This window comes from Epinephelus fuscoguttatus, linkage group LG4, assembly GCF_011397635.1.
Source record: "Epinephelus fuscoguttatus linkage group LG4, E.fuscoguttatus.final_Chr_v1".
Classification (NCBI taxonomy): Eukaryota; Metazoa; Chordata; class Actinopteri; order Perciformes; family Serranidae; genus Epinephelus; species Epinephelus fuscoguttatus.
This window is the reverse complement of record NC_064755.1, coordinates 3,347,179-3,370,949: the sequence shown is the minus strand read 5'-3', so window position 1 is coordinate 3,370,949 and position 23,771 is coordinate 3,347,179. Positions and strand designations below refer to the sequence as shown.

Sequence of the window (23,771 nt, the reverse complement as noted above, 5' to 3'; positions counted from 1 at the left end):
AGCATGATCTGGCACCAGATTCAGGTGGCGAAGATTAAGAAAAAGACCTGCATATAATATTTTTAGATCTTGCAAATGTGTTTGGTTCAGTACCGCATAGCCTCATTTGCAGTGCATTTGACTATTTCAGAGTGCCACATGTAGTTGTCAACTTAGTGCAAGCATACTTTCAGGATATTAGGTTCTGTCTAAGTACGGCAGGTTTCACAACAGGTTGGCAGAGGCTAGAAATAGGCATCATGGCAGGTTGTACAATTTCACCATTAGCATTTACTATGGCGATAGAAGTAATCATCAGGACTTCTAAGTGGGTGGTAGGTGCGGAGAGACGGCAGAATGGGTCGCATCTTCCACCAGTTAGGGCTTACATGGATGACGTGACACTGGTGACCACAACAATGCCATGTACAAAGAGGCTACTAGAGAAGGTAAGAGCCTCAAGTGGGCCAGCATGAAGATCAAGCCTAGTAAGTCTAGAAGCATCTCGATGCGTAGAGGGAAGTTAAGTGATAGGAAGTTTGTCATAGATGATGAGGAAATCCCAACATTTAGGGGAAAGTCTGTTAAGAGCTTAGGTAGGTGGCACAATGTGGAGTTGAATGATGAGGAACAGGTGGTGAAATTTAGAAAAGATGTGGCAGAAGGATTGGATAGAATAGATAAATCAGAACTTCCAGGAGAGTTGAAGTTGTGGTGTTTGCAATTTGGGCTATATCCTAGGTTAATGTGGCCATTGTCAATTTATGAAATTCCAATATCCATTGTGGAGAGAATTGAAAGGTCGGTTAGCTCCTATATTAGGAAGTGGTTGGGCGCTCCTAGGTGCCTAAGTAGTGTTGCATTGTATGGAAAAGCGATACTTCAGCTGCCAGTATCTGGTTTAACAGAGGAATTTAAATGTACCAAGGTCAGGACAGAGCTCTTGTTATCTGGGAGTAAAGACATGGTAGTTAAGAGTGGGGTTTTAGAAAGAGTTTTTCCTTATCCGCTGTGAGGGTCCTAAGGACAGAGGGATGTCGTATGCTGTAAAGCCCTGTGAGGCAAACTGTGATATTGGCTCTATAAATAAAATTGATTGATTGATTGATGGTTCCAAATCCAACCAAGGGGAGGAAGTGGAACCCAAGATTGGCAGTTCAGGAGGTGGAGGCAGCTCTTAGGCATGCAGAGATTGTAGGTAATATTCAGTTTGGCCGGGGAGGCCTGGGGCTTGGCTCAGGCAAACTGGTACGGAATAAAGCAGGTCTCAAAGATAAAAGAAAGCTGGTCGTGGAACAGATATGTAGACAGGAGGAGATAGTAAGGGGTGCAAAGGTGGTGGCCCAGGCTAAACAGGGACAGTGGTTGAATTGGGAACGTGTAGAGAAGAGGAAGCTTAGTTGGAGGGACCTGTGGAGTATGGAGGAGAATCGTATTAGATTCCTGGTAGGGGCTACATACGATGTGCGTCCAACCCCCTAGAACCTAAAACTGTGGGTAAATGAGGACCCGTCATGCCCATTCTGTTCAGGTACCGCAACCTTAAAGCATATTTTGTCAGGCTGTAAAGTTAGCTTGTCACAAGGCCGATATAACCAGGTGTTGAAATGTTTAGCTGCAGGCATTGAAGGGAAACGAAGACAGGTGAATTCAGAAGGTGTTAAGGATAGGAGTTTAGCAATTCAGTTTGTCCATGAGGGAGAGAAATACAGAAGGGATAAGTTAGTAAGGAGGCAAGGGTGTGGCCGCCTAGACAGTGCTTGTGATTGGGAAATGCAAGTAGATTTAGGGGGAAATCTTGTTGTTCCCCAGGAAATAGTTTGTACCAAGCAGAGGCCTGACATAGTGTTGTGCTCAGTGAGTCAACGGATAGTTTATTTCATTAAGCTGACAGTTCCTTGGGAAGACTCAGTGGAAGAAGCCTATGAAAGAAAAAAGCTTAGATATGCAGACTTAGGAGCAGAAGCTGAGCAGCGACGATGAAAAACTAGGATTTGTCCAGTGGAAGTGGGGTGTAGGGGATTTATACCAAGATCAGCTGTCTCACTCCTGGGGGAACTCGGAGTGCGGGGACAGAGTTTGAGGAAGACAGTGAAGGAAATGTCAGATGAAGCAGTTAGATGTAGCCAATGGATCTGGAAGCGAAGAAATAATGCCAGTTGGGGGCCAGCAGGGGGAACTACTAAGCAGAGTACAGAACTCCTTGAGATCAGGTGGAGAGATCCACTTCCTCTCAGGAGGAAATCCAGGAAGAGGAAGGTTATTTAAGTGTGGGAGTGGCCTATTTGAATCCCTTTTGTTTGAGACCATGCTGCAAGGTGTGTGTGTTTGCTGATCCCGCAAGTTTATTTAGCTCCTTTAACATTAGCTTATATTGTAGTTATGCTATGTAGCGTGTGAAATAGAGTATGGTGAATGTGCTCGGAAAGGTAGTATCAGCACTGCTTCTACCTGGAGCTTGAATGTACGGAGCCTGGGTTTGGTTTAAGGTTGCGGTGCTGTTTGGGCTGAGAAAGCCATGTGTAAGTAAGGTAAAGGAGGTTATTGGGTTGGTGCGGGGCGTGGAGTGGGTTTTACACACATCACACCAATCAAATGAGCCCCATCCTCGCCCTTAAATGTGCCGCGCGAAGGCGTAATGAGAGTTTACTCAATTCGCCATGGCAGAAGAGAGCAGCAGCGTAAGACGGTCAAACTTCTAACAGGAGGAAACTGATGTTTTGGTCCGGGAGGTCCAAGCTCACAGTGTCTGAATATACGGAACTGCGGGCAGACCTCCACGGGCTGATGATGCAAAGGTAGCCTGGGAGGAGGTCACCACAATTGTAAATCAATGTTGCGTTTCTCTCGTGCGTGCGTGTGCTCTCTCTTTCTCTCTCGCAGTCTCACTCTGTTTCTTTTCTTTTGACTTTTCTAAGATGACAGATGCTGAATATATACTCCCTATCTGATGCTGTGGCTGTTTGTGGTTGGCTGAGGGGGATGTAAACTCATTAGTTTGCAGCTGTGTTAATCAAATCAGGTTGGGTTTCCATTATGGTTGCCAAGCGTGCCAAGCGTGCCAAACGGTGCCAATCCCCTTTGAGCTCACATCAGATGTGACGGGGCTGTCGATATATAGATACATTTATGTACTGATTGCAGATAATTGCAATGAATAGTGGTTTGTGTGGTTATTTATTGCATCGTTAATGTGCCTGACATTCTGGAAACCTGCCTGTGAGGTTTTGGTGACATGTGCGCACAATCCGCCGGTCAGCCAAACTTCCACTTACACCTGCGCTGACAGTAGACCTGGTTTCAGCTGGCGAGCTTTTAGCACACCTTTGGCGAAGCCTTTTGGCACGAAACTGTCACTGCGCCAAGCTGGATCTGTCGTCACGTCCCCCTGCTGTGCCGCAGCGCGCCTGGGGTTGCGCTGCTCGAAACTAGCTCTGCGCTGGGTTTGCCACCCTGCGCCGCGCTGGGAAACTAGAGCCCCTTGTGTTTATTTGAATTGAAAGGTAGTCCACTGTAGATATCAAGATGTGTTTAGGATCATTACCCCGTTGTAGAAGCCATTCTCTATTCATCTATGCTTTTTTTTTTTTTTTACAGATGGCGTGATGTTTGCCTCCAGAATTTGCAGGAATTTAACTAAATCCATTCTTCCCTGTACCCGGAAAAGTTCCCCATGACACTGACTGCAACACAAGCTCAAAGCATGATTGATCCACCCCTGTGTTTAACAGTTGGACAGTTTATTCTCCAAACATACCTTTGCTTACTGCGGCGAAAAAGTTCTATTTGAACTTCATCCGCCCACAATACTGGTTTTATTCTGACGAGCCTTCCATGAAGGTCATATTTGTGAAGGTTTTGCTGCACAGTAGAACAGTACACCACCACTTTAGGGTCTGATAAATATTCCTGCAGGTCTTTTGCAGTCAAACAGGGGTTTTATTTGCCTTTCTAGCAGTCCTACAAGCAGCTCTCTCAGAAAGTTTTCTTGGTCTTCAAGACCTCAACTTGACCTCCACAGTTCATGTTAAATGCTATTTCTTAATTGCATTACAAACCAAAGAAACAGCTTTGTGGACATCAGTTATTTTAGTTTTCAGAGTGCAACTGCTTAGAGGAGCCCATGGCTGCTGATTGATGGTACAAGGTATTAGGAGTCAGAGGATTTAAAAAGCTTTGAAATTTAGCTGGTCTTTCCCAATGATGAGTGTGAACAAGCCTGAGGCCTAACAAGCTAATTAAAGTCTGAGACCCTGGTAAAAGTTGTCTGAGAGCTTAAATGTCTTGGGTTGCCGAAACTTTTGCATGATGGTGCTCCTTTCCTTTTCTTACTCCAAAATTGTACAAAAACAAAATTAATGCATAAATTTTGCTTAAAATGTTGAAAAGCATATTCCATAATCAACTTCATGCCTTTTCTAGATCAGTTAATCTTCTGCTTACTTACCTATTCACAGAAAATAATTTTTGACCACGGGTGACCAAACTTTTGCATGCTGACCTGTATAAGCCTGACCTATAAACCTTTGTTGAAAAGAGGAGTCACTACATAACCGTTCAGGACTGGCATTAACACATTGTTATTTACTTTGATTGAACTAATTTATGGAACAACAAATTTACAGTACAACAAATTCTAAAGGACACTCAAGATACTCAAATGCATACATGTAAATGCATACTGCGCTGTGGGCATCTTTTAAACACAATAACTGGCACAAACCCTCATCATCTTACTCATGTAAAAAATGCAGAAAATACATATTAACAAATGTATTCCAAACACCCCCCTTTGTTCTACTTTTGTTTTAGCTGGGTTCTGATAAGGGGAAGTGGGAATGCCCATTGCAACTTGAAGGATATAGTTAGCAGAAAAGCAGCAGTACCTTCTTTTCTTTTCTTACATTGGCTGCCATGATTCAGTCTTGTCAGACACTCTGGAAACTCTGAACCCTTCAGTCTGTCTGCAGGCAGACATCTTGCATAGACCCTCTGCTCCAAAATTTTTGTTGTTTGTTTTGTTTTATTAATGTTTCCAACAGTTATTTGATTGATTTTGATTTATGATTTACACATCACATCTGTATTTTAGGATTGATGTATTGCCTTTTAAAACAGCTCTCGGACAGACTAGTTTCCTCCACCATGGGGGTACATATCCATCTGTTCCATTTTGATTTAACTGTTCTTCTATGTGTTTTCACTGTTTATGTCTGTCATTTCTGTTTGTCTCACCATTACAGGACCACCCCAGGGCCGAATATGAATTCAGGGTCATGCAGAAGTCTCTGAGCAAAGATCAGAAATCACAGCACAAGGTAAATACAGAACGAATCACATTGTTTGTTTAAAAAACATCATCAGGATAGAAACCCCCTGTGTCACGTACATAAAGTCACATGGCGCTAAGCTGCCTCAATTGGTCAGTTTTTAGCCACCTACAAAATCATTACTAGTTTAAATGCAGGCTATAGTTAGAGTATTGACACTGGTTTGCCTTGCAGGTAGACAGCCTTTTCTGAAGGGCAATTGAAGTTGTTGTCTCAAAGCCACTAGACTCCTTTGAAAAAAAACCCAGTAATTTTACTTAGCAGAACGTTGGAGTTGCTGGTTTACTGCTGAATGATTGGGTGATAAGGTAAAGCAAGAGCAAATATTCCAAATATAGTGTACACTTAGACAGAAATTGATTTTTTAGGTGTGACTTTTTTTAGGTTAGTAAAATACATTTTGCTGCAGCCCTGTCTACAGCAGTAGACTGCTCAGCTTATGTGCTAGTAGATTTGTTTTATCTAAGATGCTAGCAAAGCAAAACAGTACCAACATAAACCCAAGAGAAATGTCAGAGGTCAGACTGTCATGTTTAACAATGCATCTTTAAAGGTCCAATATGTAAGAATTTGGAGGAGTACTTGTATCTAGCAGTGAGAATTGTAGATTGCAACCAGCTGAAACCTCAGTGTGTTTATAGCTTTACAAAGTCATTTATATTTTAGAGCACTTTTTATAGCCTTCAAGTTATTTTTCACCCCTAGATTATTTCACAGTGTGTTATTTTCATGCCTAGTTAATGAACTGCATATACCTGATCAACACATTTACATATGTTGTATACCTGGAGAGGCTTCAGTCCCTCGAGGCTCAGTTATAGATAATGAATAGATAATATATTAAATACTGTTAAAAACACTGCATTTTGCTCCTCTTCAACTGGCTCCAAGTCCAGATGTGCAACAATGAGCTCTGCTTTATGCTGGATTCAGGCTACACGATATCAGCCTGATTATAGCCCAACCTGACCATCGTATGGTGTTGGCTTGGATGCGCGGTAATCCATCGTTTCATCTCATGTAGTGTGTCATAGAAGATGACAAGCGACACTGCATCTGTGATGCCTCACGATATCCAGACAGAAAGTGTAGCATGTTTGATTTTCTTTTTGTCTTCCATGACTTCTCCCATCACAGCTGTCACTTTGACCATTAGAAACACAGAGTGATCTGCAGCCGTGGACAACTGTATAGCAACAAAACCTCAGCCTTTTTGATATTTCCTCTAGGGATGTTACCATGACAGAGAAAAAGGGAAAAATTATGGCATGAAACAGCAGAGGCACTTAAGCAACCCATGTATTTTAGCATCAAGCCGGCAAAGAATGTTATTTCTTCATAATGGAGAAGGCTGTAAAGTAATAAAAATCACAAATAGTGGCGGGGCTTTTATATACTGCAACTGCAGAGGGTACCAACTTCATTTGAAACAGACTACAGGCCCTTATTTCTAGACACAGGCCTTTATTTCTCATTCCCTCTGTATTTTTGTATTTTTACTTATAATCTGCTCCAGTTTGTCCTGTTAAATTTAATGCATCATGCCTTAATTTTGAACTAAACACTTCCTGTATCCCTTTATAATTTCAGTTGAGAGAATCCCTTCATTTTCTTAAAAGGCTTTATTGTGAAACATTTGCAGGAACTTGTTGTGGAGGATTCAGTGACTTGCTTAGTTTGCACGGGGTACCTCTAATGCACTGCCTGCCATCTGGTAGCCCTTTATACATTACTACATTAACAGTTCGGCTGGCACATGAGCATCCACAGTGACTATAATAATAATAGTAATAATAAAAACAGGACAAGGATAATCCGATGACATCACGCACATTGTGAAAGACAACCAGGGATGAATGGTCATGGACCAATGTGTAGTCTGTCATGTCTGACAGATCAATCACCTAATCTTACATAGTGACTGTCAGAACAGACGAAAATGTCCTGTAATCTTAACCTGGCATTAGTTGAGTGTTGGGGCCATGAAATATCAGGTTAACTAAAGGAGTTGAAGAATCAGCTATCCATCAGCTTTGCATATGACAAAACTTTTTTTAAAGTCTGCAGTTACAGTGCACTTTACTAAAGTTGCATGTCACTGTTCTAGTAAATATATGTTTTATGAATTGATTTTTAGATTGAAAAGCTCACATGTCAAGACCGCCTCCCAGCCTACATGACTAACATTGTCATGATGCTGTTAATGGTAAGAAAACCTGGTTCTATGCATACACTGTGTATGATTGATGATTTAGAGAAACATTGTGGAGTGGTTATTTCTATTAACCTCACAGCTGTATTCTGTTTGTAATCTTGTCAACCTTTTTTTATTGGCAGATTGGTGTTACGTTTGCCATTGTATTTGGTGTGATCCTCTACCGGATCTCTACCAAAGCCGCTCTTCATATGAGCTCCAATCCGGTTACACGGAGTCATGTTCAACTGACGGTTAAAACCACTGCAGCCATCATCAACCTGGTGGTCATCCTCATACTGGATGAGGTGTACGGAGCTGTGGCACGATGGCTCACTGTGCTGGGTAAGTTAAGTTAGGAGTAGACAGTTAACAGGTCAATGGGTCACAGCTATGATAATAGTGGACAATGGCACTTTTTACCAAAGGAAATATAGTGGGTCACTCTGTTGCCCTCTCATTCAGTTAACGGGCATTGTTTTTCCAGTCTCACTCAGAAGTCGTCGAAAACCAGTGCTTGGTCAGTGACTTCCATCATCAGACACAGATGAAAAACAAGCTATCCTTTCATGTCGGTATGATACGAGGCTGGTCGCTGTTATTGTTTAAGGCCGCACGGTGGTGTCACGGGAAACGCGGAGGAACAACAACTAAAGTTAAGGGGCTGGTGGATGGGTCCAACAACCATTGACTTTCACCCAGGATGTCCATAAGATTGTAGAGCCAAACCATGTTCTTTTTTCCTAAACCAAACCACATGTGTGTGTTAACAAAACGTAACCATGTGGGTTTGTTGTTGGAGGAAACAGTGTTGAACCATCCATCCATTTTCGTAACCGCTTATCCTCTTGAGGGTCGCAGGGGGCAGGAGCCTATCCCAGCTGACACTGGGCGAGAGGCAGGGTACAGAAGGGGTCCGCACAGAAGGGCTCCCTCCTGGGATTGAACCAGGAACCCTCTTGCTGTGAGGCGACAGTACTAACCACTATAGCACTGTGCTGCCTCAGGTGGTGATAGACTTATTTTGAAAGAGAATGTATGCAAATGGTACATTTCTTGTGAAACAGAAGTGTGTTTTGAAAACAGACAATGCATGTAACAGGCTGAAGTTGACATGTCATCCCAGAATGTCAACAACCAACACACCCAGGGTACTTTGCATGTCATAACTCAACGTGGAAAGTCCATGACCAAACGTATATGATATGATATGTGACGAGGTCTGATTGAGAATGTGTAGGTTTTTCTTGATATTATTGTTTTAGCTAATGCGTCTGATATCAAGCCCTTGAATTTGACAGCACTTGTTAACCCTTACCTCGGCCAAGAGGGTGGAGGATTTTTGTGCCTAATTCGTGCACACCTCCTGTGTGCCCATCAGTGAGGATAGGGGACCTACAATCACTCCCAACTCATCAAATACTGACACTAGGTTAGGGGCTCTCAGCATCAGTTAGTGAGCACTATGCACATAATCTGACGGTCTGAACGACTGCCGTAGAATAAAGAGCGAGAAAGTTTGTGTAGGGCGGATGAGTCAAACAAACACAGGACTTTCACCCAGGAGACATCTGTTTGTGTCCTGTGTGAAACCAAAAGCTTACAGTGAGTTTTTTTTTTAACAATGTAGCGCAGTATGTCACGTATGTGACTGATGTGATGTGACATACAAAATGTTATGTATGTTAGTAAGGTAGTATTTTAACCCAACCCATGATGTTCTTTTCTAAACCTAACCATTTGCTTTTGATGCCTAATCCTAAGGAAGTGAACCTAAAAACAAAGTAAACTTACCTTGGAAGTGTATTTTGAAACAAAAATGTATGCATTTAAGCGGTGGGAATTGTATCTGTCCTGTGAACACAGGAGGTGAATTTGCAAAAAGACAATGCATGTAACAAGTTGAAATTGACACACTGTCCCTGAGCATCCAAAAGTGGCAATGGAGGGGTTAAGTTAAGTTAAAATATGATGGCAACCGAATCTGTCTTTCCAATCTATCAAGGTCATCACTTCCACCCGCAGTTCCACAGTTTTGTCTAAGGCCCCTCCATTAGTGATCGCAGGAATATGACATCTGATTCTGTGTCTCACTCTGCTTGGTGCAGCATCTGTGGAGATACCTTCTGGTTCAAGTTTATTGTTTTTGGTTTCTTTAGCTCCTAGCTTGGACTGTGTGGCAAGGCAGGAGTCAGCAGTTTTGCCCAACAGTTTGCCATCAATTTCAGGCCCAGCTGGGAGTACATCCATAGACAGAGTTTAGCACTTTGGCCATCACCATCTTGTTTATTTGAAGCCAGAAGTGACCACATGTAGACAAGTGGTTGGAGATAACTCTAATGTTAGCTGCTAGCTTTGTAGTCAATGCTAATTTTTGCTAGTAAAAGACAGAATTCAAACTATTAGATATAATGTACTTAACAGAAAAACTAAATATACTATATGATTTCTTAGGGGCTCTTTTAGTACAACCAAACTTTTTTAGGTGACCAAATGTGAACTGAAAGCCCACTGAAATAGCGACAGCTATGGCTACTCTGTGAATCTGGGGTTACAACATAGTTATGTGATCCAACCAACGTTGCCATGGTAACAACTTTTAAACGGTTTCTACCTGTCACTCAAAGTGGCCATGCCCTTAATTATGCATACATTTTCATTGCCTATTGCAAAAAAATCTAAGGAACTTATCTGTTCATTTTTAGAGGTTCCTAAGACAGACAAGAGTTTTGAGGAACGACTAATCTTCAAGACCTTCATCCTCAAGTTTGTCAATGCTTTCACCCCCATCATCTACATTGCTTTCTTCAGAGGAAGGTTGGTAACTTCACTGTATTTTAAAATTTTAATTTGTAGGTTTCAAATACTTTTTCTGTCATTCCAATATGTTTAGCCACTCACAGAATTTTAGTAAATAGCAAACATGATAAAGGTTTTAAGACAAGGAACACTCTTTATCTACTCTTCACCCTTTAATTTATTTTTCACTCTAGACTGGTAGGCAGACCAGGCAGCTACCTGTATGTATTTGAATCCTACAGAATGGAAGAGGTAAGGTTTATACTTTTATAAATTATCTGCAAGTAAAACCTTGTGTAACCACATACAGGAATTAGAGTCGAGGTCATTTTCACATGGTATTAACAATCAATTTGCACCCTTGTTTATATTTCATTTCATTTGTTATGTGACTCAAGACCATGGTCACATGGTATTGAGCACAAACTCTACTGTATTCCACTGTACTGGCATTTACATTGTTCACTCTTACCTTGATAAACAACATTGGAAATTCAATTCAATAAAACATATATTTGATAAAACATTCAAACTGTACTGTGAACAATAGTGAACCAATCTTTTCTACTGATACTGTTTTGAGTTTGGGATGTCCTTGGATTTTTTGAGTGTTACATACTGCTTCCAGGAAATAGCCACAGCCTTGCAGACACTGACAAAAACCCTCACATTCTAGTTCCCACTGTCAAGTCCTATACAGTATATAGCCACACTAACAACCAGCCAGGGATGGAGCTACTAGCTGTAAGATTTAGGGGGATTTAGTGACCTCAGGCAGAGAGGATTACAGATTGCAATCAGGTGAAACTTCTCCTGTTTCGAATTCTTAGTGTTCATTGTCAAGATAGTTTTTACGGGCAGCTGAATTAATTGCAGAGCGCTCTTTTTCTGCAAAACAAACAAACCAGGTGATTAAAACCAGTAAAAACACATGTTCATGGTCATGTTACAAGTTTCAGTGTTTCTTCTACACTGTTTGGCTCTTCACAGACAGGCTGCGAGCACCTGCTGATGCTCATCTTTTTTCTGATCCAGATGTTCATGAGGTTTTTACCGGAGCCATTATCCGCAGAGATCTCTTCCTTTCCAAAACAAACTGACCTGGTGACTTAAACTGGCAAAAAAACTAAACAAAGCAGTTTCATAGCACGTTGGAGATGGGCCACTAGTCTAGCACCTGCTGACGCGTGCTCACCTTTTTTCTTTGATAACATAAGATCCAGATGTTCAGGAGGTTTTTACTGGGAGGTCTCATCCTCTCCAAAACAAACTGACCTGGTAATTTAAACTGGTAAAAACACTGAATACAGCAGTTTCATGTAAAAAATAAAAATAAAAAAAATCAGTATTTCTCCAATGCTGCTGAGGGGCAGTTAACTACGCTGGCTGATGCGACAATGCAAATCACCCTATCTAGAGACAGTGTTCTGTTTGAAACATGGCAGTGCAACATGTCGGACTCCATGGACAAGAACCTGCTCCCTATGTAGATATAAATTCTAAGGTGACAAAAACATGACGCTTCCTATTTTCAGGTGATTATCTGTCCCTCCAGAATTTTGCAGACTGTTTTTTGGGGATTGTTGTTTACTTGTATGATCTCATCCCATCCTACCATGTTCTGCTAGGTGGGCCAAAGCCCCACAGCAGTGGTTAACATCCCAACATCCAACACTGAGCCATTCATTTTACACTGACACCAAACAGCTCAACTCTGCTGTTAAACCCATTTTAATAACCTTTTGTTAACGTTAGCAGTATGATGCCAACAGCTAGCCCTGTCACTGTGTGTGTGTGATTCTGTCCCACCAGACCTAGAGCTCCCACTGTCACAGCAGTAGCCTCATGATAAACAACAGAGAGAGAAGGGCTGAGTGAATCAATATGCAGCCCCTCACACAAAACTGGGCAATTCCCAGACGGATGGAAAAATGCCTTGGTAATGCCTATTTTAAAATTTGGGAATGCTGAAGAGATGAGTAACTATAGACCTATCAGTCTCCTTTCAGTCCTGTCTAAAGTGCTGGAGAGGGTGGTCTCAGAACAGTTGCTACATTATCTGGAGACAAATCTTTATCTGCACCCTTTACACTTTGGTTTTAGACATAATCATTCCACCGAGTCAGCTACTTGTGTACTATTAGAAAACATAAAACAATCACTTGATAAGGAAATGTAGTATGTGCAGTGTTCCTGGATCTAAAAAAGGCATATGATTCTCAGTTAAATTTTAAAAGCCATGTGAAAAAGATCTGTAAAACGGTCAAGGCTAACCTTAGGTGTTTTAAGATGATAAGAAATTGCTTGACATTTGACTGTGCCTTGTTATTTCTAAACTCAGCGATATTGTCACATCTGTCCTGTGGTTTAACGGTCTGGTCTCAGGCCAACTAGTCTGTAGCTAAATCCATAGAGGGTCTTTACAATCAGGCCTTGAAAATCTTGGATAGAAAACAAATAAGGTACCATTACTGTCACATTTTAAGTAAATACAAGATCCTAAGCTTTGCAAATTTTGTTGATTTTCATTATGTAAAGCTTGTGTTTAAATGTTTAAATGGCCTTGCTCCTCAGCCTCTCTGTAAATACATCCAGAGACTACAGGGGTCCGTTTCACAAAACAAGTTCAACAAACTCTGAGTCTAATCCTGAACTCTGAGTTGATCTACTCTGAGATAGGAAACTCTGAGTTTCCGGTTCCAGAACAGCTGATTTGAATCAGTTTAATCAACTCGGAGTAGTTTCACCTGGAGTTAAGCACGTGCACCACAACTATAAAAAGCCAGCATCAATGGAGCCCCGATTCGACGAGTCACCATGGCAACGGGGAAGAGGAGCGCTGCGTTTTTCACTCCACTAGAATTAGAAATCTTAATGCGCTCATACGGCGAGTTTGCACATGTTTTCAAAAAGAAGTGCAACACTGCTGCAGCTGCAAAAGAGAGGGAGACGGTGTGGGAGAATGCATAAGTTTAAATGTCATCCTTTGCAATCACAATAATATTACAGGGGAAAACTGCTTGAATGGTAGCCTATTAATTTATTTCATTTAGGTGCAATCCCGCGGGGGAGAAGCGCACTTGGCAGCAGTTTAGGATGAAATGTAAACACATTGTTCAAACAGGTAAGACCTCGGCATAATCTCATGGGGGTACCTGATTTTGATCATGTTTTACATTGTAAAGTAAATATTGAGTGGCTGTTTGACTGTGCAGTTGTTTTATCCCCAACATAATGCTGTTTTCACACACGTCTTCTCTCATCTATATCATGTTCTGTTAAATAATTAAGCCTATTTAAACTAACACAGACTTCTACTCAGCCAACAGAAAGAAGGCAGATGCCTGTAAAACGAGCACACTTTTCTGACCGCCCTGCATACAGTTGCCTTACTCAAGTGCTCAGCATCTCCGACATTGTACAAAAAACTTCCATTTGCAAAGAAACGCAGCGCATTTTTATACAGTCTATGAGCGCAACACACAATATCTGCTGGGATGTGAGAGCATGACTACGATTGGTAATGTTGCAAATGTAAGGACGGATTAGGTTGTGTATGTAGATAATTGTGTGGAAATGCTAAAACATCTATGCGTGGTCTGATAACCATCTCCCGACGAACATTTAATTCTCTGCGCAGTAATGCTGCACCTTCATCCACGGGATCGTTATCAAAAGGACATGTCATGTTAGTGAAAAAAGTCACCACCTACTGTGCCTGATGGACTTCTAATATACTGACTCTGATTTTCTTAATGATTTTTTTAATGACAGACGGCAGAATTAGGCTACGCCAAAACTCACCTGCTGACTGAATGAATGAGGAAATCAAATGGAGTGTGTGGCTCTGAAAGAGGGCGGAGACAGAGAGAAACTCGAGGTTCATTGAGAAAAACCTGGTCCCGACCAGGTTAGGTTCATAGAGTCTGTTACTACGGTAACTGACCGAGAGCTTAAGTTACCTCTCTCTCTGAAACAGGCTAGAGTTACCCCTCTTTCTCTGGTTTGAGTTACCTCCCTTTTTGAAACGGAAAACTCAGAGTTTCCCTCATTTCAGGGTTAACAGACTCTGAGTTTTCACTAAACCTGCTTTGTGAAACGGACCCCAGAAGTTGCAGCAGATCCACTAGAGCAGCTTCAAGTGGAAATTGTAAAGTTCCATTTAGTAAAGCATCCTTTGCTCAGACAGCTTTTTCTGTGAAAGGAGCAAAGTCTTGGAACTTGCTACTCGGTCACTTGAAATCTGCTGCAAACTTCACCATCTTTAAGAGAGCTACCAAATCCTGGCTGATTGAGCAACAGGCTTGTACTCATGTTTAGTTTTTTTAAATGCTTTGTTTTTAGATGTGTGCTTTATTGTACTTTGTTATACACAGTTTATCTCTACTGTACCTCTTTATTTTTCTGATCCATTTTTTTAAAGCCCTTCTAAGGACAGATGTTGCAAATTAGCATTTTCTATAAACATTGTGATATATGTAGGGCCGCCCCTCACGTGCTGTGCGTAGGGCCACATCTTCAATGGAGGGCCACATTTTGCGCGAGGGGATGAATTAAATAAAATAAAACCAAATAAAATTTTGCTTAGGGCCCCAATTTGGTCAGGAGCAGCCCTGGACATATGCATTGGATGGATGCTTGCGGTTTATCTATGTACATTGTATCTGTCCCTACAAAAATAAACCAAATAAATAATATGTGTATCATCCTCAAACCAGTGTGGGTGGGGGCATGTGTGTTCCACTGGGAGTGCCATAGCTGTATGAGGTGGTTTAATACCCATGTGCTCAACTTAACTCCACTGCTGGTGATACCTGCTCCCATACATACTTGCATTCAGTGCTTCCTGTAGACACAGAATCCTTACTTGTACACTACAGAATACCAAACATACCTTGGGTGGATCGGGGGATTCAGGCCCAGACAGGTTTGTTGCTGTATCATTGTCAAACTGTACACTCAATACTGGGAGTTTGGACAGACTCATTGCTGCAGTTAGTTGTGTTTATTCTGTATTAGTGTTAATAGTTCTCCTGCGTAATGATTCTATTCTTTAATGGCCTCTATTAATTTCTTATTTTTGCTACTTATCTGGTAAGACATACAAAATGACCCTATAGTATAGGTCAGTTGACTGAGATGGGTATAACAGAAAATAGAATTTGTATTTAAACATGTGTTCTTCTTTGAACACAGGAGTATTTCTGAGGTGGCTGAATCACTTGCAAGGGCCTGTTCTCTGCTTTAGAGAGAGTGGGCCCTCCAACTATGCAATCACCTCATGGGCCCTGGTGAATCCACACTGCCACACTGTCTATATTAATGCCCCTCAACTCAAGATTACCTAGCTATACCCAGAACTACTGAAAAGCTAAGTGATACTTAGGTTTCAATTATTTTTTCAGAACAGAGGTCAGTGAGTGGTCAAGTGCTGTCATTGGTAAGCTATCACAATGCCTTAAAGAGGCAACAGATAGGATTCGTTTTTTTTTTTAGCTTGGCGCCACCTAGCGTCAGCGGTGTTGCTTGCACTGTCGCAAGGACCAAATTGACAGTGGGGATCAGAAATAATCAAAATGTAGGCTGTAAAGCCACCAGTATACATCTATGTATATGTAGAATGAGAAGGTGTGTGGACACTATCCTAAATAAATGAGTAAAGAGACCGAGCAACAATTATCAGATTTATCTGAAGAAAAAACAAATAGTAATGCAAATAATTATACCAGAATGCACAGTACTAGTACAAACAACTCACAGTAAATGATACCAATATGTACAGAATCAGTTCAAACAACAGTAGACACGTAAGGGATAATGTATAGTGAGCCGGTGACTGTTGAAAAATAACTCCCGACAGGGGAATGGAACCCCGACGCGCAGCAGAGTTATTTTTCAACAGTCATCGGCTCACTACACATTCTCACACGCACACTACTAAAACATTCAAATGTTACAACTGTCATCAATATTATTAAATTGTAGCAGAAGCTTATTGCAAAGTCACTAAGTAACCTATGTAAACACTGATTTTACATTTTACAGTCTGATTTTACTGTGTATACTACCCTGTGCAACCCACATTATTTTCATAATGATATACAGTACAGGCCAAAAGTTTGGACACACCTTCTCATTCAATGCGTTTTCTTTATTTTCATGACTATTTACATTGTAGATTCTCACTGAAGGCATCAAAACTATGAATGAACACATGTGGAGTTATGTACTTAACAAAAAAAGGTGAAATAACTGAAAACATGTTTTATATTCTAGTTTCTTCAAAATAGCCACCCTTTGCTCTGATTACTGCTTTGCACACTCTTGGCATTCTCTCCATGAGCTTCAAGAGGTAGTCACCTGAAATGGTTTTCCAACAGTCTTGAAGGAGTTCCCAGAGGTGTTTAGCACTTGTTGGCCCCTTTGCCTTCACTCTGCGGTCCAGCTCACCCCAAACCATCTCGATTGGGTTCAGGTCCGGTGACTGTGGAGGCCAGGTCATCTGCCGCAGCACTCCATCACTCTCCTTCTTGGTCAGATAGCCCTTACACAGCCTGGAGGTGTGTTTGGGGTCATTGTCCTGTTGAAAAATAAATGATCGTCCAACTAAACGCAAACCGGATGGGATGGCATGTCACTGCAGGATGCTGTAGCCATGCTGGTTCAGTGTGCCTTCAATTTTGAATAAATCCCCAACAGTGTCACCAGCAAAACAGCCCCACACCATCACACCTCCTCCTCCATGCTTCACAGTGGGAACCAGGCATGTGGAATCCATCCGTTCACCTTTTCTGCGTCTCACAAAGACACGGCGGTTGGAACCAAAGATCTCAAATTTGGACTCATCAGACCAAAGCACAGATTTCCACTGGTCTAATGTCCATTCCTTGTGTTTCTTGGCCCAAACAAATCTCTTCTGCTTGTTGCCTCTCCTTAGCAGTGGTTTCCTAGCAGCTATTTGACCATGAAGACCTGATTCGCGCAGTCTCCTCTTAACAGTTGTTCTAGAGATGGGTCTGCTGCTAGAACTCTGTGTGGCATTCATCTGGTCTCTGATCTGAGCTGCTGTTAACTTGCGAGTTCTGAGGCTGGTGACTTGGATGAACTTATCCTCAGAAGCAGAGGTGACTCTTGGTCTTCCTTTCCTGGGTCGGTCCTCATGTGTGCCAGTTTCCTTGTAGCGCTTGATGGTTTTTGCGACTCCACTTGGGGACACATTTAAAGTTTTTGCAATTTTCCGGACTGACTGACCTTCATTTCTTAAAGTAATGATGGCCACTCGTTTTTCTTTAGTTAGCTGATTGGTTCTTGCCATAATATGAATTTTAACAGTTGTCCAATAGGGCTGTCGGCTGTGTATTAACCTGACTTCTGCACAACACAACTGATGGTCCCAACCCCATTGATAAAGCAAGAAATTCCACTAATTAACCCTGATAAGGCACACCTGTGAAGTGGAAACCATTTCAGGTGACTACCTCTTGAAGCTCATGGAGAGAATGCCAAGAGTGTGCAAAGCAGTAATCAGAGCAAAGGGTGGCTATTTTGAAGAAACTAGAATATAAAACATGTTTTCAGTTATTTCACCTTTTTTTGTTAAGTACATAACTCCACATGTGTTCATTCATAGTTTTGATGCCTTCAGTGAGAATCTACAATGTAAATAGTCATGAAAATAAAGAAAACGCATTGAATGAGAAGGTGTGTCCAAACTTTTGGCCTGTACTGTATAAAGGCAAAAATGCTGTCTGTTGCTTCTTTAAATTTTTACATGTATATGATGTCATTTTGCTTTAGGCCAGCTTGTTAAAATGCCTTTTTGCTGTCCTGAACTGTAGTTTGGACTGTTTTACAGTGTGCCCATGGAGGCTGTCTGATGGAGCTGTGTATCCAGCTGAGTATCACCATGTTGGGAAAACAGCTCATTCAGAACAATCTTTTTGAGATTGGAGTACCGTAAGTATGCATTACTTTAACTCGGTTGCTTTTCATTAAAATCATATTGGGCCTCATTAACAAACAGTGTGTGCACACACATCTGCTTAAACCATGCGTACTAACAATTATGCACAAATCTGGGATTCATCAATATTTTCTTCTTTAAATTTTTTTGTATGGCAAACTACCATGTATACGCACAAATGATGATAGCCCAGCTGTCTCCGAAAATGTAAACACGCACTGTAACCACTTAAATGCATAACATATTAAAACCGCATTCATTAAAAAGGCTTTAATAGACAATATTTAAAACTTAATTTTCTAGTTTTTATAGCCAGTAATTATGACCATTATTGATTAGGATAAAAGGGCCTCAAATGAGTGTCTCAGTCCTAGCTTGCTATAGAGTAAATGAGAATGTTTATACTGTACTATACTACAGTTTTGGTTTCATTTTCATCTCATTTTCTTGAATCTGCCTGTAATGATGGTAAATGGTAAATGGACTGCACTTGTATAGTGCTCCTCTAGTCTTCCAACCACTCAAAGTGCTTTTACACTACATGTTACGTTCACCCATTCACACACGCAGTCCCACACTAGTGGCCGAGGCTACTATACAAGGTGCCACTTGCTACTCAGTAACCATTCGAACGCACTCACACACTGATGGAACAGCCATTAGGAGCAATTTGGGGTTCAGTACCTTGCCCATGGATACTTCAACATGTGGACTGGAGGAGCCGGGATCAAAGTGTTAATCCTCTGATTAGCGGACGATCTGCTCCACCTCTGAGCCACAGTCGCCCAAAGATAGTTTCTCCCATCAATTTTTAGTGCCATGAAATTATATTATCATCATTACAGGTGGTGGCAGTATGCTTATTGCATATATTGGGCAAACGCCTGTCAGTGTAGAATGATTCTTATTCACTAACACAGGCACATTGAAAAGAACAAAATCGACCAGTGCATGTGTCATGAACCCAACAGTGAGTTTGTGTGCTCGCTTATTTTATGTGCAGCATAAGAACATTTCTGCACACATGTTAGTGAATGAGGCCCATTGTCATAAAGTACCCAAGGCCTGAACCTGAAATGATTTTTCCAAAATCACTATTTCCTGTTAAGTTAGGTGCAAAGGCTCCAATATTACATTAACAACCTCCCTAAGAGGGAGCCCTACCACCACAACAGTGGGAATCAGGAAAATAATAAATGGAGTAGATTGAAATGAATACACACCTTTATGTACCTGTAAGGCACCAGGGAGAGCGAGACAATGTGTGCATGCTTGTGTTTTCACTTTTCGTATGTGTGCGTTTCTCAGTAAGCTGAAGAAGTTGATTCGCTACATTCGGTCAAAACAAGTGGCTTTTCAAGAAGAAGAGAGACAGAAGAAGCTGCAGAGATACGAAACGGACCACTTCCTGGAACCATTTGCTGGGTTAACACCTGAATATATGGAAATGAGTTAGTACCACTTGCAATATCCCCACACACACTCACTAGGTTGTGTCCTCAGCACTTGACAAGAAAAGATGAGGAACATTCACAAGTACGATTTAATGTGGTGATCACAGTCTTCCAAAATGACTTACTGGATTATCATTATGTGGTATACGTATGAATTTTGGTGAATTACTTTTCATATAAACACGTACAACGTACAAACAGTTCATGAGAATAGCCTAAACCTGTTTTGTTGTTTGTTGGTCGCAAACAGTGGTCTGCAGCTTTGCAGGCATCTTGCTTAAGTGACACACAATCCACCATCCCCTCTACTTCCTGATGACAAAGTGATCTTATGTACAATGACACTTTAGAAATGTTGACATGATACGTGCAAATGTAATATATTCGAGATTCACAGAAATGTCAACATTTTATTCAGGTGACTGGTCTGTACAATCCTACTCCTGTAAAGGGCTTTAATAACTGAAGTATAGATCCAGTGTAGACTGGATCTAATCACAGATATAAGGCTGACAGTTGGCAGTGGCATTGACTTTGTAATGTATTATTCTCTCTTCTTCTGTGTCCAGTCATCCAGTTTGGTTTTGTTACGTTGTTTGTGGCATCCTTCCCCCTGGCTCCACTCTTTGCCCTGCTCAACAACATCATTGAAATACGACTTGATGCCAAGAAATTTGTGACTGAGTTGCGAAGACCAGTGGCAGCAAGGGCCAAAGACATTGGTGGGTTAAATTCGGCATACTTTTAAAAGGCATAAAATGCATGAAAGGACCCACTAGTGAAGGAATACAGTGAGATCTTACTAAAATGCTGTTGCTGTAAATGTTCCAGTAAACATATTCATTACAACCAACTAACTGCAAGAAACAACCTTACCCTGCACTGTAGACAGAAGAAAGCAGTCTTACATGTAAAACCCAGCAGTTGATACATATTGTTATGTTTACAGGTATATGGTACAACCTACTAAGAGGGGTAGCCAACGTGGCTGTCATCATCAATGTAAGTAAAACTTGTGTGTAGTTGATTGTGCTGTATGTACTGTAGGCCCTGTACTCCATTACATTGGATTTGAAAAGTGACACGCTTTAATTTGCGGGTGTTTACACTCACATTCAAATTTTAAGAGCAGGTGCTCAAGTGGTAAAAAAGGATCCATGCCAATTTTATTTATTTATTTTTTTTCAGGCATGAAGTGCTGGTGCAAATAAATAAATAAATAAAATGAAACAATAAAAAATATGCACATGCAAAGTGCACCCTGCTGGGAAGTTTCTCTCTGACAGCAACAGTGGGGTTTCCTGAGCTTGAGGATTAAGTACATATAGTACATTTGTGTGCTCTAATGAGCAGGGAAATGTCTGTCTAGCTTACAAATGAGGTGTCTAAATATCTATATATACCTAGCAGCTGCTACACATGCACAATTTACATTTATTATTTATTTATAACAGGAAACAACAAAGAAAACAATGCAATATTTTAGTCAGCTTTTAGTCATTATGTTGTCCATATGTTTTTTTTAATCTTTAAACTAATCCAGTCAGGCTAATTCATGTATCACAAATTATAATCAAAGTGACAGGTTGTATACATTTTTATCCAAACTACCAATAATTTGTACACACTTACAAATTTCATTTCTTTACACACACACGCACACACACACACACGTATGTATATATACACATACATATCCTAAACACAATATAACCTTTAAGATGTTAACATCGGTATGACAATAGGCCTATATATGTCTTCTTAGTTTGAGCAGTTAACATTTGTAAGGGTAGTTGTGAGACTTTATTTGTATGTAGCATCTTCAATGACAAACTTAATACAGCGTTACACATAGTCAGTAAGGGGTCAGTGCAAGCTCACTGTCAGAGGGTTTTATAACTTACTTCCACTCATCACTAGTTGGTTTGGGACCTTTCGCATGAATGCCGAAACTGAGTGAAAATGGGTAGGGAGAGGGTGTAGAGTGCGGTTTGGGAAAGGCCCATTAAGGATCATTGATATCTTGTGTTGTAATTTTCCTGTTTTTGTGAAATGTATAGTTTATGACTCATTATTCTGTGCAACTCCCACAGATCATCTGCATGTTTTGATAATGTTGCATGCAGGGTGACCAGGTCCCAATAAACCAAATGTGGGACAAGGAGTAGGTTTGTGAGGGACAATGTGGGATACCCGCCCCCAACGCGAAGTTTAGTCATCAGAGACTAAATAGGCCTACATTCATCATAAACTATACAGAGTCTACTGTATATTAACACTGGACTGTTTTAATTATTGAAGTATTTAGCAACACAGAGACTTGTGGTCAGTGGGATGTGAAGATTCTTAAAATAACATCAGATGTGAAGCCCTGACTGTATCTGACTGATCTTCAATGAAAGCTGTTGTCTTGTATTTTTTTTTCCTCTGAAAATATGAACCTTATAGTCAAACACAGTTTATTCAGCCTGTGTAGTTGAGGGGACAGGACAAACTGATATGATGCTGATTTACAGGGGAATTCATATCAAATGGAGGACAAACCATGAACATAAACTACAGATCACCTGTAAAACATTTTAATAAATGAATCTATCATAATTAAAACAACTGGAGACTGAGAACAAACTGATATATGGGTCTGATCACTTTTTAAAAAAACTGACATCATTCCAGACTGGATGTATGTGTGTCTGTGATTTCCTGTACGGACTGAAGGCTGCTGGAAACTGTCGGGAAACTGTCCGACTTCACTGCAGCTTTTTGTCACCGCCCCCCGCTGCGGCAGCCTCATCTCGTCTATTCTCCAACAAGCCTACAGTTGTGCGGCGCAAGTGTCATTAGCTAACGAGTGTCACCTGTTGCTATCAAGGAGGTTGAAATAGTTGCTATAACAGGCGGCAGGCGGGAGGGGTGAGGTACTCTGACAATAAACAGAGAGCCCACGTGGGCCGGCCACTGCATGCAGCTTCTTCTCATTGGCCGGGGGGGGGGGAATACAAGCATGGGTGACAACCAATCGTGCGGGACATGGTCTCAATTTGCGTGACGCGTGAAAAGAGACAGAAATGCTGTGCAGTCCCATGTAATGCGGGACGTCTGGTCACCCTAGTTGCATGGCACAAATTAGCTTTTTTATGTACACTGGCATGCAAAGGTTTGGGCACACCTGGTCGTTTACTGTGAGTAGTTAAGTAAGTAGAAGATGAACTGATCTCCAAAAGGCATGAAGTTAATGATTAAAACTTTCTTTAATATTTTAGGCAAGATTACATTTGAATTTCAATCTTTCACAGTTTCAAAATAACAAAAAAGGAAAAGGGCCTGAATCAAAAGTTTTGACATTCTACAATGTCAGTACTTAGTGGTGCCTCCTTTGGTGAGTATCACAGCTTCTGAACATTTTAACCAGCTAAGAGTCTTTCAGTTCTTGTTTGGGGGATTCCCACCCATTCCTCAAAAGGCTTCTAGCTCTGTAAGATTCTTGAGTCATCTTGCATGCGCTGCTCTTTTGAGGTCTAGCCACAGATTTTTAATTATGTTTAGGTCGGGGACTGTGAGGGCCATGGCAAAACCTTCAGCTTGGTTCTCTTTAGGTAGACCATTGTGGATTTGGAGGTGTGTTTTGGATCATTGTCCTGTTGTAGAAACCACATGGTGTGATGTTTGCTTCCAGAATTTTTTCGAATTTTTGGGAATTTAACTGAATCTATTCTTCCCTCTACCTGTGAAATGTTCCCTTTGCCACTGGCTGTAACACAAGCCCCAAACCATGATTGATCCATCCCTGTGTTTAACAGTTGGACAGGTGTTCTTTTCATGAAATTCTGCATCCTTTTTTTCTCCAAACATGCTATTTATTCATTGAGCCTAAAAAGTTCTGGTTTAAATCAGCCCACAGGACCTATTTCCAAAAAGCATCAGTCTTGTTTGGATGTTCCTGTAAACTTCTGATGCTGAATTTTGTGGTGAGGACACAGGAAAGGTTTTCTTCTGATCACTCTTCCATGAAGGTCATATTTGTACAGGTGTCACTGCAGGGGGTTGGATTT

At 41.1% G+C, this 23,771-nt stretch overlaps 1 protein-coding gene across 1 annotated transcript in view; it reads left to right on the top strand.

Moving 5' to 3' along the window:
- Window positions 1-23,771, top strand: part of LOC125887526 (anoctamin-1-like) — a 147,223-nt gene that overhangs the window by 91,435 nt on the left and 32,017 nt on the right. The window contains exons 13-21 of the mRNA XM_049574418.1: window positions 5,223-5,297; window positions 7,447-7,515; window positions 7,647-7,848; window positions 10,209-10,320; window positions 10,497-10,554; window positions 18,158-18,258; window positions 19,574-19,716; window positions 20,289-20,441; window positions 20,669-20,721. Of these exons, the coding sequence (XP_049430375.1) occupies window positions 5,223-5,297; window positions 7,447-7,515; window positions 7,647-7,848; window positions 10,209-10,320; window positions 10,497-10,554; window positions 18,158-18,258; window positions 19,574-19,716; window positions 20,289-20,441; window positions 20,669-20,721 (966 nt within the window). The remainder of the gene's footprint in view (window positions 1-5,222; window positions 5,298-7,446; window positions 7,516-7,646; window positions 7,849-10,208; window positions 10,321-10,496; window positions 10,555-18,157; window positions 18,259-19,573; window positions 19,717-20,288; window positions 20,442-20,668; window positions 20,722-23,771) is intronic.